The 14,631-nt window shown below is 38.2% G+C and overlaps 1 protein-coding gene across 3 annotated transcripts in view; it reads left to right on the top strand.

Annotated features, from left to right (window-relative positions):
* The window catches only part of LOC118578358 (integrin subunit beta 3 binding protein), a 59,154-nt gene that overhangs the window by 26,678 nt on the left and 17,845 nt on the right, over positions 1 to 14,631 (top strand). For all 3 annotated transcript variants that reach the window (XM_036179245.1, XM_036179247.1, XM_036179246.1), the window contains exons 4-7: positions 1,125 to 1,191; positions 8,575 to 8,653; positions 9,429 to 9,522; positions 10,608 to 10,667. In XM_036179245.1, coding sequence (XP_036035138.1) covers positions 1,125 to 1,191; positions 8,575 to 8,653; positions 9,429 to 9,522; positions 10,608 to 10,667 — 300 coding nt within the window. The remainder of the gene's footprint in view (positions 1 to 1,124; positions 1,192 to 8,574; positions 8,654 to 9,428; positions 9,523 to 10,607; positions 10,668 to 14,631) is intronic.

Here is a 14,631-nt window from a genome sequence, read left to right as displayed (position 1 = left end):
TCTGTAGCCCAGGCTAGCCTTGAATTTATCCATCCACTTGCCTCTGCCTCCCAAGTTCTGGGATTAAAGGTATGGACCACCAAGCCAGACATATATTGTGTTTACTTTTTAAGTAGAATGAAATGAAGAGAGAACTGTCAACTGAAAAAAGTTACTTTGAGAGATATTTAAAGTCCTATTTAGCAATTGAAAAGTATCTAAAGATCCAAGAAAACCAATATTTTTGTTGATCCACATGTTGGCTAATATATGGTTAATTATTATGCAGTAATTAAAATATTTAGAAAGGCATTGGACATCTGCTAAAAATTCTAGTAAAATAATCTAGGCTGTAGGGGTCAGGGATTTAGCTCAGTGGTAGAGTGCTTGCCTAGCAAGCACAAGGCCCTGGATTTGGTCCTCAGCTCAGGCCAAAAAAAAAAATTAAAAAAAAAAATTAAAAAAAAAAATCTAGGCTGCCACTGGCTTCTATGGCTAAAATGTGAAAATGAATTACAAGTTAAGGAAGCAATTTTAATATTTTATTTTGGAGCTTTACTGAGTATATGCTGCGTAGTACAAAATTCAGGAAACTAACTTTTGGTCAAGATTTTTGTTTTGTTTTGTTTGTTTTTCGAGACAGGGTTTCTCTGTGTAGCTTTGCTCCTTTCCTGAATCTCGCTCTATAGACCAGGCTGGCCTCGAACTCACAAGGATCCGCCTGCCTCTGCCTCCCAAGTGCTGGGATTAAAGGTGTGCGCCACCACCGCCTGGCAAGAATTTTTTTTTTAAAGAAAGAAAATGAAAAAACAAAACAGGATGCTTTCTTTCTTACTTCCCTTTTGTCTTTGTCTTTTCCCTCTACTTCCTATCTAACATCAGCAATCTAAATTCATCTTTGTTGTATGCTTTTTTTTTCCAGAGCTGAGGACAGAACCCAGGGCTAAATGCCCCCATCCCTCACCTGCCCCTGTGCTTCCTTTTGAAGCTGTATCAGGCGATGCATGCCAGCCTAGCTTGTGTCCTCCCAGTTCTGTCTTTCAAGTGCTGAATTACAGGTGGCTAAAATTTGGCAATTCAGTCAGTTAAAACTGGGCCAATTGTCTCTTTAACGTTGTGTCCTTTTCTTTGTTACACTCTTATAGGAAAGGAAAAACTGAATAACCTCAGCTCACCTACAAGCAAGGAGTCCACAGCAAAAGACAGTGATGAGTAAGTTTGGTGTTGAAGTTACAGTCACTGAATATTATTCAGGAAAAGCTTGACTTTCTTTAAAGTGACAATTTAAGAAAAATCATTTATTTTTGTAAATTAGTAGTTTATAACTGGGCTGGATTATTCTATCTATACATTTATTTATTTTATATGATTTTCTGTTTTTAACTCTTCATTGTTAAGGAAAGTATTTGTGGTGTCTTACAGTGCTTATATTGTGAGAGTGTATAATGCTTTAATTTTAATATTAATCGAGCCTAGGTCTGAGCTGTAGACCAATTTGGGGTCAAACTAAGAATACCTCCATGTAGCCATAAGTTTCTCTGGCCCCACCCAACCTTGCTGTCCCATGTTTCTCTGCTCCCGCCCCACCCTGCGGTCCTGCAGCCACTTACAAAATAATCACTCAGAGGCTTAATACTAGTTGCAAATTATGGGCCTATGGCTCAGGCTTCTTACTAGCTAGCTCTTATATCTTAACTCAACCCGTAACTATTAATCTATGTATCACCACATGTTCCATGGCTTTTCTTGTGTCCCATTACATGTTGCTCCTTAGACAGCGGTTTAGCATCTCCCCTTCCTCTCCTTTCTCCTTTCACTGTCTCTCTGGGATTTTCCCGCCAGGCTCCATCCTGCCCTGCCATAGGCCAATGAATGCAGCCTCATTTATTAGCCGGTGGGAGCAACACATATTCACTGCATACAGAAAGACATCCCACAGCACCTCCATTTAACAGTCACATGGCTAGAAAGGGAGCAGAATACAGCAAGCATGGTGGAGGGTTGTAAGGAGGCCTCTAAGCAGCCCAGGTTACAAGCCAACTCCCAACCATATTCACATTGGCCTGCCGCCAGTGCCTTTGATGAAAGTATATTTTGCAGAAATCCTGTGTATCCTAGAAATAATATTTATATATGCCACCCTGGAATGATTGACTTAGTCAGGGGAGTTGAATTTTCAAAGTGGCTTATATATGTTCATCTCATTTATGAAGTGATTTCTGTCCACTATACCATAGGGTATAAGGTAAAGTTTCGACCCACTTAGAGCTCATGGTGTTATGTTGTAAGTTAATATATCCTCCTCAACTTAGAAATGAGTTATGTTGAAATGTTGTCTATCATTTATATGGAACTCTAAATCATTTATCTAATTGTTCTTTATTAATAAAAATTCAGGAGTCAGATATCTGGGTAAGAACCTAATTGATCAGGGAAGTGGTGGAGAAGTGACCATTGACCTCCTTTTCTCTCCTTCCTCCATCCAAAAGGGCCAAATATCTCTCTAAGCTCCTTCCTACTATTTATTTCCTGTGCCTCTCTATATGTCCTGGGTCCTCAAACCTCTATGGCTAATGTGGTCAGCCAGTAGCTAGTACTGCTCTCTGAGTCAAGGTGAACTTTATTGGCAGTCTTGGGAATGTCATGGTGCAATCAAAATATCCTACAATAGAACTCACATTTTCCATTCTAATAGTGTTAGAATCTGCAGTTTTCAACATGACTCATTTCTAAGTTGAGGAGGATATATTAACTTACAACATAAGACCATGAGCTCTAAGTGGGTCCAAACTTCACTTTACATCAGATCAGATGTCATTTGTTTCATAAGTGACCAGTACTGGTTACTGAGTGCTGTTTAAAGCACTGTAGTGATGAAGAAGTCCTCTGGGAAGCCTTGCTTGGCATCTCCGACAGCACCTATTTACTTGCTTTATGGGTTCTCTTCCCTGGCCACATTTTCCCTGCCATTAAATGTCTTCATGTTCTTTGCTTCCCTACCCCACAAATACTGTATTTATAAAGCGTTGCTCTTTAAAATTCATTACATTTATTTATTTATTTATTTATTTATTTATTTATTTATTTATTTTGTGTGTGTGTGTGTGTGTGTGTGTGTGTGTGTGTGTGTGTGTGTGTGTGTTAAGGGAAAGCATTGCCACAGTGTGCTGTCAAAGTCATGGGATAGCCTCCAGGACTCAGTGTTCTCCTTCCATCATGTGTCCATGGGGATTGAACTTAAGCCATTAGGCTTGTCAGCAGACCCCTTTATCCCCTGAGCCATGTCACCAACCCAGCAAAGTGTTTTGCTCTTTACTTTTTTGTCAGTATTTTTTAAAGATTAATCGATTTTTAGTTTATGTGTATGATAAATGTTTTGTCTTTAGGTGTGGAAGTTCACTGTGAGAGTGGAAGCCAGAATTTCATTAATTCATTTCATTAATTTCTGTCAACATTTGTTTCTGCAAACCACACAATTTAGTGTTAAAATTATTGAATTTAAGTGGATATACTTTGAAATACATAAAAATAATTCATTTTAAAATTTTTTTTCCACTTTAAAATTTTTTATTCTTATCTGAGACCCATTTTTAATTTTTTTTTTAAGATTTCTCTTCCTGTTTTGGAAAACCACTATTGGGTTTTTTGTTTTGTTTTGTTTTTTGTTTGTTTTTTTTGTTTTGGTTTTTCAAGACAGGGCTTTGGTACTTTGGAATCATTGTAGATTCACTGTTAAACCTATACTATACACATTTTAAGATTTTTTTAAAGATTTTTTTTTATTTTATTTTATGTGTATGAGTGTTTTGCCTGCATGTATATATATGTACCACATGTGCCCGAGGAGGTCAGGAGAGGGTGTCACATTCCCTAGAACTGGAGTCACATGCAGTTGTGAGCCACCATGTGAGTGCTGGGAACTGAACCCAGGTCCTCTGTAAGAGCAGCAAGTGCTCTTAACTCCTAAGCCATCTCTCCAGCACTATTGTATTAAAATTGTGTATTAAAATTCACTATGTTGCTGTGGATATTGCTCTGTTTAAATAAAACACTGATTGGCCAGTAGCCAGGCAGGAAGTATAGGCAGGACAAGGAGAAGAATTCTGGGAAGTGGAAGGCTGTCAGTCAGAGAGACGCTGCCAGCCATGAAAAGTGAGATATAAGGTACGAGTAAGCCACGAGCCACGTGGCAGCTTATAGACTAATAGATATGGGTTAATTTAAGATAGAAGAACTAGATAACAAGAAGCCTGCCGTGGCCATACAGTTTGCAAGCAATATAAGTTGGGTCTGAGCAGCTGCAGGACTGGCAGGTGAGAGAGATTTGTCCTGACCGTGGGTTAGTCGGGACCAGAAAAACTCTAGCTACACTATGTGATGGTAAGTCAAAGGTGGCAGTCAATTTCAAGAGTAACTGATATAGAATAAGAATGCCATTTTCTTTTAAATTTGATTACATTTCATTTATTCGTGAGGGGAAGGGAGTAAGTATATGGGCAGGTCAGAAGACAATTTGATGGAATCCATTGTGTCCTACCATGTGGCTCCTGAGGACTGAACTCAAGTTGCCGGGCTTGGTAGCAGGCATCTTTGCCTACTGAGCCATCTAAGAAGCCCAGAATGCCATTTTATTATGAGAATTTTAATCAGTAATTTCCTAGAATACCTCAAAGTTAATCTGCTCAGATAGAAAGAATGTGTTTAAAAAAAGATGTTCAGTAATCTAAGCATTAGAATTAAAGGATAAAGATGTTTTATGGAATGTTTGTGTTGAGCTGAGTTGGCTGTTTTTCTTCACAGTAGAGGTATTCTGTCTAAATGACTGATATTTCTCTACAAAGACAGGGCTGGTAACATGGGGAAATTGGATCTGAACCTTACCTCACACTAAAGACAAAATCAACTCCAAATGGATTCAAGGCCTGAGTGTGGAAGCTAAGAGAGTAAATATCTTGGGCTGGAGAGATGGCCTTGAAATTAAGAGCATTGACTGCTCTTCCAGAGGTCCTGAGCGGGGTGGCTCACAGCCATCTCTAATGAGATGATGCCCTCTTCTGGCGTGCAGGCAAACATGCAGACAGAACCCTTATACATAATAAATAAGTAAATCTTTAAAAAAAAAAAAAAAAAAAAAGAACAACTTTTATGACCTTGAGATGTCAAAGTACCAACTGAAAAGATGGATGATAAGCCAGACTATTTTGAAGCTTTTTTGTCTTAATATTTTTTTAAAAGATTTTATTTATCTATTATGTATACAGAAGAGGGCACCAGATCTCATTACAGATGGTTGGGAGCCACCATGTGGTTGCTGGGAATCGAACTCAGGACCTCTGGAAGAGCAGTCAGTGCTCTTAACCTCTGAGCCATCTCTCCAGCTTAATATTTGTATTATACTGTGTGATGTGGTGTGTGTGTGTGTGTGTGTGTGTGTGTGTGTGTGTGTGTGTGTGTGGCCATCCACACTGAGGTCACAGGACAACTTGCAAAGGTCCATCTCTCCTTCTGACATGAGGGTTTAAGGATCAAATTCAGGTTATTAAGCTGGGCAGCAAGCACCTTTAACTGCTGAGCCATCTCATTGACCTGAAACTTCATTTTGTAAAAGGATCTTTTTAATAATTTCATAATCATTCCTTTATTGAAGAACTGCCATATTCTTATATAACTCCATTCTCTGGAGTTATATACATACTGTCTGTATATGTATATATCTGTCTGTCTATGGGTTGTTAGAATGGCTTAGGTTGTGGTCCAGCTGTCTACCAACATAAGGTCCAAGAATTTGTAGTTACACAGTCTACAAGGCTGGATGTCTCAGGTGGTCCTCAGTACACACTGGATCCTAAACAAGTAGGCTTTAATGTCAGTGAAGGAATGGGCTTGCCAGGGAGGACTAGAAGAAGCCGGAAAAGAGAGCCAGCTTCCTTTTTCCAGTCCATACATAGGCAGAAGGTGTGGCACAGACCAAAAGTACCTCCTCCCACCTCAAAGATCTGGATTAGAAGTGGGTCTTTCCACTTCATATTACTTAATTAAGAAAAGAATGTGCCCAGCCATTTGAGTTTTAATTAATTCCAGATGTAGTCAAGTTGACAAGCAAGAACAACCATCGCAAGTTCATGGGGCAGGGGTGGGGGGTGGGGGTTACAGCTACAAACAAGAGTTCCCACTGATAAGCCGTTTACAGATATTATTTCTAAGCTGTCAGCAACTTCAATTTTTATATGTATGTTGTATGTACAAGTATGCTTGCATGCATACATGTTTATACTTGCATGCATGCAGAGGCCAAAGATTGGCATTGGGCATCTTTCTTGGTTGCTCTCCACTATATAGATATTGGGGTAGGGGCAGAGTAGCCTTGCTCATTGAACCCAGATCTCAGTTGCTAGCTTAATTTGGGAAAGGTACTAGGTCCTTTTGGGGATATTACATTGTGTAGTTCCTGGAAGCCTCATGCACATCTGACTCTTGTGAGGAGACCCTTATAGTTTTTAAGATGGCAGACCTCAGGGCTCAACCCTACCCACACCACTCCCTGAAGGTCAACAAGAAGGAGCATCACTTCTTTGAGGTGTGGCAGGGCAGTATTTTCCCATGAAAAAAGCAACAAGAAATAAGACCACAAATGTCCCTTTACTAAAGTAGTGTACCTGTCTGTACTTTGCATTCTAGGGGCACTTAGACATGTTTATCCTTTTGGTATTATGACATAACATTGTGTCTACAAAGTTCACATTTGAGAACTGTACAATTATTATACAATAAAAATTGCAGAAAAAGTCAAAAAGACAACGCATGTTTGATGTCAGTTTATGATTTTGTATTGGCCATACTCAGACTTTGGCTACATGTCCACACACACCTGAAAGTTCCCATTTCTGTATTTCGGCTACCATCTCAAACTGAGGTTTCAGTATTAAGCAAATAGGCCACAAGATAGATGAGTTCTAATTGAAATTCATATTAACACAATAAAAATTTTAAAGAAAAGATCATCCCTAGCTCCTCTGTCCTCTAATAATCTTCATCTTTTGGAGCATGCTGTCGTGTCCACAGACCTTCCTGCTATTATAACATGTGTCCTACTTACTCTAGACTCCTGTGTGCTGTGTATGGACACTAACCTATGATTCGTCTTTAATAGCAGAAATTTTAATGTGTCAACACTGGCTTAATCTTGAAAAGCTTTGAAGTAAATTCTCTGGGTCCTTATAAAGTCAGTGCTATAGATTTGTGCTGTCCGAAACAGTCATGGAGCTAAAATGCATTTGAAATGTGGCTAGTCTGAATGAGATGGTTCAGTGTAAATACACACCAGACTTGAAAAATACAAATATATCTCAGAAAATTTTATATTAATTACATGTTTAAGTAATAATACTTTGAATATTTTGAGCTAAATAATGTTATTAAATTTTAACTATTTCTCTTTATTCCTTTTAATAAAGCTACTAGAAGAGTATAGTTGTGACCTACCTTACATTGCTGTTATACTTGATATGTATTATTAGATGGTGAGGAGATCTCAAAATTAACCTGAAATTGCAACAATGAGGAAATGATTAAGTCATCTTTGGCTTGTTTATTCAGTAGTATATATTCAGCCCTTAAAATTTTGTACATTTATGGTGTATGCACTCCCTCAAAAGTTAAACAGGTGTAGTGGTCCATGCCATGATTCCAGTACTCTAGAAGCAGAAGCAAGAGAATTGCTACATATTTGAGGCCAGCCTGGGTTACGTAGCCCTCTCCAAGCCAACCAGAGTTACATTTTAGCACCCTTTCACAAAAGCAAAACAAAACAAAACAAAACAAATTAAAAAAAAAAAAAAACACTCCCCTCTCCCCAAAAAGTTTATATTAAGTAAAGAAAACATGATTTAAAACCCGTGGTTCTCAACCTTCCTAGTGCTGTGACCCTTTAATACAGTTCCTCATGTTGTGGTGACCCCCAACCATAAAATTACATTGTTGCTACTTCATGACTGTAATTTTGCTACTGTTAAGAATGGTAATGTAAATATCTGATATGAAAGATATCTGATCTGAGACTCCCAAAGGGATCACAACCCACAGGTTGAGAACCACTGATTTACACTTAAAAAAAATAAAGTTTAAATCCTAAGGAAAAAATTTTCAACCTACTGAGTAGTAATGAGATCACAAGGTAGATTGTAAGTAGTTTTTCCCCCCTTTATTTCAAATTTAATAGATTGCTTTTTTATCTTTTTCTCACTGAACTAAGTTCCTTGGAAGCATGGCCCTGCAGTCTCAGACCATAGTAAGTGAACAGTGTGATGTTACCTCAAGAAGGATGTCCGGAAAGGAGAGAGGCAGCTTTGTCTCCCCTCTCAGTGATGGGTGGGACGGAAGCAGGAGTGAGTAGCCTCTGAGAAGATGTTAATAATGTGTGTTGTGCTTATAAAGGAATGTCAAAATGAAGGGGGAACATTTACATATATTACCTCTTTGACATGTAAAGAAAGGGCTAGAGACCAGAATCTGTCTCTTGGAATAGAATTACAGCCCTGTGACCTGACACATTTATGTGCTTATTCTTAGTAACTATGCTTGTCTGTTCATTCCTAGATTCATGGTGTTGCTATCTAAAATTGAGAGATCATCAGAAAAAACCATGGAGATCATGAAAAAATTAAGTAGTATACAGGTTTGCACTTTTCTCATATAATTTTCAGACCTGCACTATCTGTTTTGAAAAAGATAAAAAAAGAAGCCTTGTATTTGAAAATCCAGTCTAGTCAAGAGTTTGCAGAGTATATATTTAATTCACTTCCCACAGGACTCTCCTTGGTTATGATACATAATAGTTATCTGTAATATTTTAGTAATAGCTGATTTTTTTCTCTTTTAAAAATAATTTTTTAGATTATGTTTAAGGGTTTTTTGTTGTTTTTGTTTTGTTTGTTTGAGATAGGGTCTCACTATGTAGCTCTGGCTCCTAGAACTCAACTGTGTAGACCAGGCTGGCCTCAAAGATCCACCTATTTCTGCCTCAAAAGTGCTAGAATTAAAGGCATGTACCACCACACCAGGATGTTTAAGTCTTTTAAAAATAATAATTTTTAAAAACTGCTCTTAACTGAGCATGGTGATGTACTCCCTTAATCCCCACTCTCAGGAGGCAGAGGCTGGCAGATTTCTCTCCTGAGTTTGAGGCCAGCCTGGTCTACATATTGAGTTCCAGGACAGCCAAGACTACATAGAGAAATCCTGTCTTAAAGTTCTACCACCACCCCCAAAAAAATAATTAGTATTGAGTCATGATAGGGCTTGTTATACTTGATTTACCAGGAAAACTCAAATTTCCTAATTTAAGTTTTGTTTTTTTTTTAATGAAGAATACAATGTATTGTATTCCCTTTGTAAATAATCTCTTAGTCATAGACAACTTGCTTAACTCACTAAAGATAGTTTTCTTTTAGGCTTTGGAGCACAACAGACAACTTGAAGATCTCATTGGCATTTCCCTAGTACCATGTTACTTAAAAAGAGAAGTGGAGAAAACCAGAGAACTAAGTAAGAAAGATTAATATATTTTAAAGATTTTTAAGATTTATGTATTTCATGTAAATGGGTGTTCTGTCTGCATGTCTGTCTGCACACCTGAAGAGGGCATTGGATTCCATTACAGGTGGTTGGGAGCCACCATGTGGTTGCTGGGAAATGACCTCAGGACCTCTGGAAGAGCAGCCAGTGCTCTTCTTAACCACTGGGCCATCTCTCCAGCCCCTGTATTTTTAATGTTAGTAATTTTAGCGATAAACCTCCTAATGCTTCTCAAGTTTCAATCTGATAGATGACACATATTCAGAGCTATCCAGACAGAAGTACTGTTACCTTATTAGAAAAGGAGGCATGTGTGCTTTGTCAGGATTTGTTGTTTTATGCCTTCCTCTTGAATGTGGAAGAAAAGATTGCTCATTGGAGACTGCTTAGCAGGCTTCCTTTATACTGAGCTCGTTTTCAGAGGAAGATAGTAAGAGGGCACTGTGTTGTGCTTGATACCTATAGTGTGTATCACTTTGAATTATTTTTTCCTAAAGAGTTGCTTCTTCCAAACAATGATTCGTTCATATTCCATGTTTGTTTGTTCATAGCCTAGGCTGTCCTTGGATTCACTATGTAGCCCAGGCTGTTCTTGAAGTCACAGTAATCCTTTTTTTTTTTTTTTTCCAGCCTCTTGAATGCTGGGATTATAGGTGTGTGCTAACCACATCCAAATATTTTATGTCAGTTCTTTAAAAAAAAAAAAAAAGATTGTGTGTGCTTTTGTGTTTGTATTAAAGAGTGTATATTTAAGTATGCGTGCAGGTGCTGTGCACAGCTGTGTGCAAGCATGGAATGTCCTATCACTGTCCATTCCTGTGAATCAGGGTTTCTCTAGGCTGGAAGCCAGCAACTCTTAGGCATCTTCCTGTCCCACCCTACTTGGCTGGGATTATAGTCATGCACAAGATTCCCAGCCTGTTGGATGGGTGCAGAGACCCAAATTCTAATTCTTATAATTGCTCAGCAAGCTGTCTTCACCATCAAGCCATCTCTGCAGCCCTTCTGTTCCTTCCTAATGTGAGGGTGGTTTTGTTTTGTTTTTTCTCTTACAGTGACAAAAGTCACAAAGCAAAAACTGTTTGAGAAGAAGAGCTCACGAATCCCTCCCAGAGGTAGGATGTCTTTTAGTTCATCCCATAAAGAGACGGGGCTGGGGAGGTGGCTCGTCAGTGCAAAGCACTGATCACTCCTGCAGAGGACCTGGTTTTGGTTCCTGACAGCCCGTGTGGTGGTGCACAACCTTCCATAACTCCAGTTCCTAGGGCTCCAGTGCCTTCCTCTGACCTCTGTGGGCACAGGCACACATACGGTGCTCAGATTACATGTAGGCAAAACACTCACACTCATAAGATAAAATAAATCTTTTTTTAAAAAGAGAAATGTCTTCATATCATTTTATAAACAAAGACCTAAGTGTGTATACACACACACACACACACACACACACACACACACACACACACACACAGAGGCCAGAAGAGGGCTCATATTATTTTTTAAATCCATTCGTTTCTTTTAAAACTGTTTGTAATGGATTAATGGATTAACAAGAACACGTCTGGTGAAATCTACTTTCCTGATGACTGAATTTTAAAATGCCTTTTGAAATAGTTTTGCCTTTTTATTGTAATTTCTTTTCAGAATGTTAATAATCTTTAATTTTTAGTGGGAGAATATTTTTTAAAGCATTAAAGGTAATTAGTATCCTGGAAACTTTCAAATCATTAGTGATCCTTTGACAGTTGATCTACAAAGGACTTATATTTTTGATCGTTTAATACTGTGGAAAACTAAGCAGGTTTTCTGTTTCCACAGATGCTACACACTATACATAAGTAAGCACTACAACCTTTTTAGACCAATTTGAACATCAGCATTTTAAGGGGGCGGGGAGGATTGCCTTTTTACTTTTAAATTTTTTAGCATTTATAAATTGTACAAAATGCTGGGTTTCATTTTGACAATTCCATTCATATATAAAACATCTTATTTTACTCACCACGTATGTTACCCTCTCTTACTCCCAAACCCCTTCCTCTGTCTGTGTATGTGCAGGTGTGTGCCTGTGTCCCCTGCTGGCTGCAGAAGAGGACACTGGATGTCCCTAGAAGCTTCCCTTCTGCTTTGTCACCCTCATTATTTTTTCCTCAGATTCTGCATATGAGAGAACACATGGTGATAGTTATCTTTCTAGGTCAGATTTATTCCACTTAACAAGAGATCTCTAGTTTCATCCACTTTCTTGCAGATAACCTGATTTTGTTCTTTTTTTCCTCCCCTGCAAACTATTAGAGTGCTCTGAGATTCCTACACATTTCTTATTGTAGATATAAGCACTCTTATGAAATTCTAATGAAGGAAATTTTATGCAACATCTTCAAGTGCAGCATTAAGCTAAGTAAATTATGATGTATTCATAGAAAACAATTTGCTACAGCCATTCAAAGTCTTCCTTTAGAAGATTTTAATGGCCATATGCAATATGATTTCACTTATGTACCCAAACTATAAAGAATGTGTATGGTCCTGTACTGGCTGGTTTTATGTCAACTTGACACCAGCTAGAGTCATCAGAGAGGAAGAGCCTCAGCTGAGGAAATGCCTCCATGAGATTGATCTCAATTAGTGATCAGTGGGGAAGAGCCCAGCCCATGGTGCATGGTGCTGTCCCTGGGCTGGTAGTCCCGGGTTCTATAAGGAAGCAGGCTGAACAAGCCATGGGGAGCAAGCCAATAAGCGGCACCCCTCCATGGTCTCTGCATCAGCTCCTGCATCCAGGTTCCAGCCCTGCTTGAGTTCCTGTTCTGACTTCCTGCAGTGATGAACTATGGAAGTGTAAGCCAAATACACCCTTTCCTACAAAACTTGCTTTTTGGTCATGAAGTTTCATTGTAGCAATAGAAACCCTAACTAAGATAGATCCATACATGCTTATATGTGCACATAAATATATATGTTTGAATCACAATATATTGTGTATACACATTCTATTTTAGATTTTCACTGTGTCTGTTTAGGATCCTGGATTAAAAGTACATCTGGATTCAAGTATATATTATATTATATGTTGAGCTAACCATCCATCATACCTTTCTCTCCCGTTCTTTCCATTATCTTTCCTAAATGTTTTCATTTCTACTTCATGTCACATATGTGTGCATAATGTTATATGTCTATCTAAAACCTGGCACTCACACACAATTAAGCAAAACCATGCAATGTTTAGCATTCGAAGACTGCATTGATAGTCATCTCCAGTTGCTTCCATCTTCCTGCAAACAACATAACTGCATTCTTGTTCATGGCTGAAATTTTTCTGCTGTCCGTGTGTGTGTGTGTGTGTGTGTGTGTGTGTGTGTGTGTGTGTGTCCACTTTTAGCTTTCTGAGAAACCTCTTTAGTGACTTCCCAAGTGACTGGACTAGTGTACAGCCTGTCTAGCAGTTGATAAGGGTTCCTGTCGCTCCACATACTCACCTGTACTTGCTATTATTTGCTTCTATTTGGTTCTTATAACTCCTGTTGTGACTGGGGTGAAATGGAATATTATAGTCTTAATTTGCATTTATCTGATATCTAATAACATTGAAGGTTTTCTTACATGTTTATTGGCCATTTGTATTTCATCTTTTGAGAACTTTCTTTTCATTTCAGCCTACTGTTTGATTAGGTTATATGATGTTTTGTTTCATTTTTTGAATTCTCTCTGTATTCTAGATATTAGTCCTATATCAGATGTATAGCTAGCAAAGATTTTTCTCCCATTTTATATCCTGTCTCTTCATTCTGTTAACTGCGTGTCTGGCTGTGCTTTTTAGTTTCATGAGGTTCCTTCCATTTGTTGATTGTTGATACTATTTCCTGGCTGCCTTAGTCAAGAAGTAATTGCCTGCCTAAATCATCAAAGTGCTTTCTCTCATTTTTCCATGACAGTTTCAGAGTTTCAGGTCTTAAGAGCTTTGATGCATGTGGTGTTGATTTGTTTGTTTGGGGTGTTGGGGAAGTTGCCTTTGTAGAGGGTGGGAGATAGGGATCTAATTTTTGTCCTTGTACAAATCAGTTTTCTCACTGTATTTGTTGAAGATGCTGTTTTTCTCCAGTGTGCATGCCTGGCATCTTTGTCAAAATTGAGATAGCTGTAATTGTGTGGATTTATGTCTGAGTCTACTGTTTTTTGTTTGTTTGTTTTTGTTTTGGGTTTGTTGTTTGTTTGTTTTTTGGTTTTGAGACAGGGTTTCCTGTGTAGCTTTGGAGCCTGTCCTGGAACTCGCTCTATAGACCAGGCTGGCCTCGAACTGAGTCTACTGTTTTATTCCACTGATTTATTTATCTGTTTTCGTGCTTCTTTTGTTGCTGCAGCTCAGTAGAGTGGCTTAAAACGAAGTGAGTGGTAATACCAGCATTACTGTTTTTGCTCAGAATTGCCTTTGCTCTCTGGGGTCTTTTGTGCTTCCATACGAATCTTAAGGGGGTTTTATTGTGGGTTTTTTTTCTATTTCTGTGAAGAATACCATTAGAATTTCAGGAGGGTTGCATTGAATTTGTAGATTACTTTTGGTAAAGTAGCCATTTCCACAATATTAATTATTCTAATCCATTAATATGGGAGATCTTTCTCACTTCTATATTGTTGTCAGTTTCTTTCTTGGGTGCTTAAAGTTTTAATTGTAGAAATCTTTTACTTTCCTTGATTAGGTTTATGCCAAGGTACTTTTCTTTTTTTTTTTTTTTTTTAGACAATTATGAATAGGATTGTTCTTGATTTTTTTTCCCTTTGGTTTATTTGTTATTGGAATATTGGAAGGCTGCTGGGTTTCGTATGTTAATTCTGAATCCTGCCACTTCCCTTAACAGATCTAAGAGTTTCCTGGTTGTCTATAGCATCTCATGTACAAAATCACCATTTGGAAATGGGGCTTCTTGATCTCCTTCCTTTTGTATCTGCATTCTTGTACTTCCTTTTCTTGCCTTATTGCTTCAGCTAAGTCTTTAAGTAGTATATTGAAGACGAATGGAGAAATTGTCTTGTTCCTCATACTAGTGGAAATGCTTTTGAGTTTTTCTCCATTTATTTTAA

Source organism: Onychomys torridus, chromosome 2 (assembly GCF_903995425.1).
Source record: "Onychomys torridus chromosome 2, mOncTor1.1, whole genome shotgun sequence".
Taxonomy (NCBI): Eukaryota; Metazoa; Chordata; class Mammalia; order Rodentia; family Cricetidae; genus Onychomys; species Onychomys torridus.
Note: the sequence above shows the minus strand (reverse complement) of the source record. Positions and strands in the feature narration are given on the sequence as shown.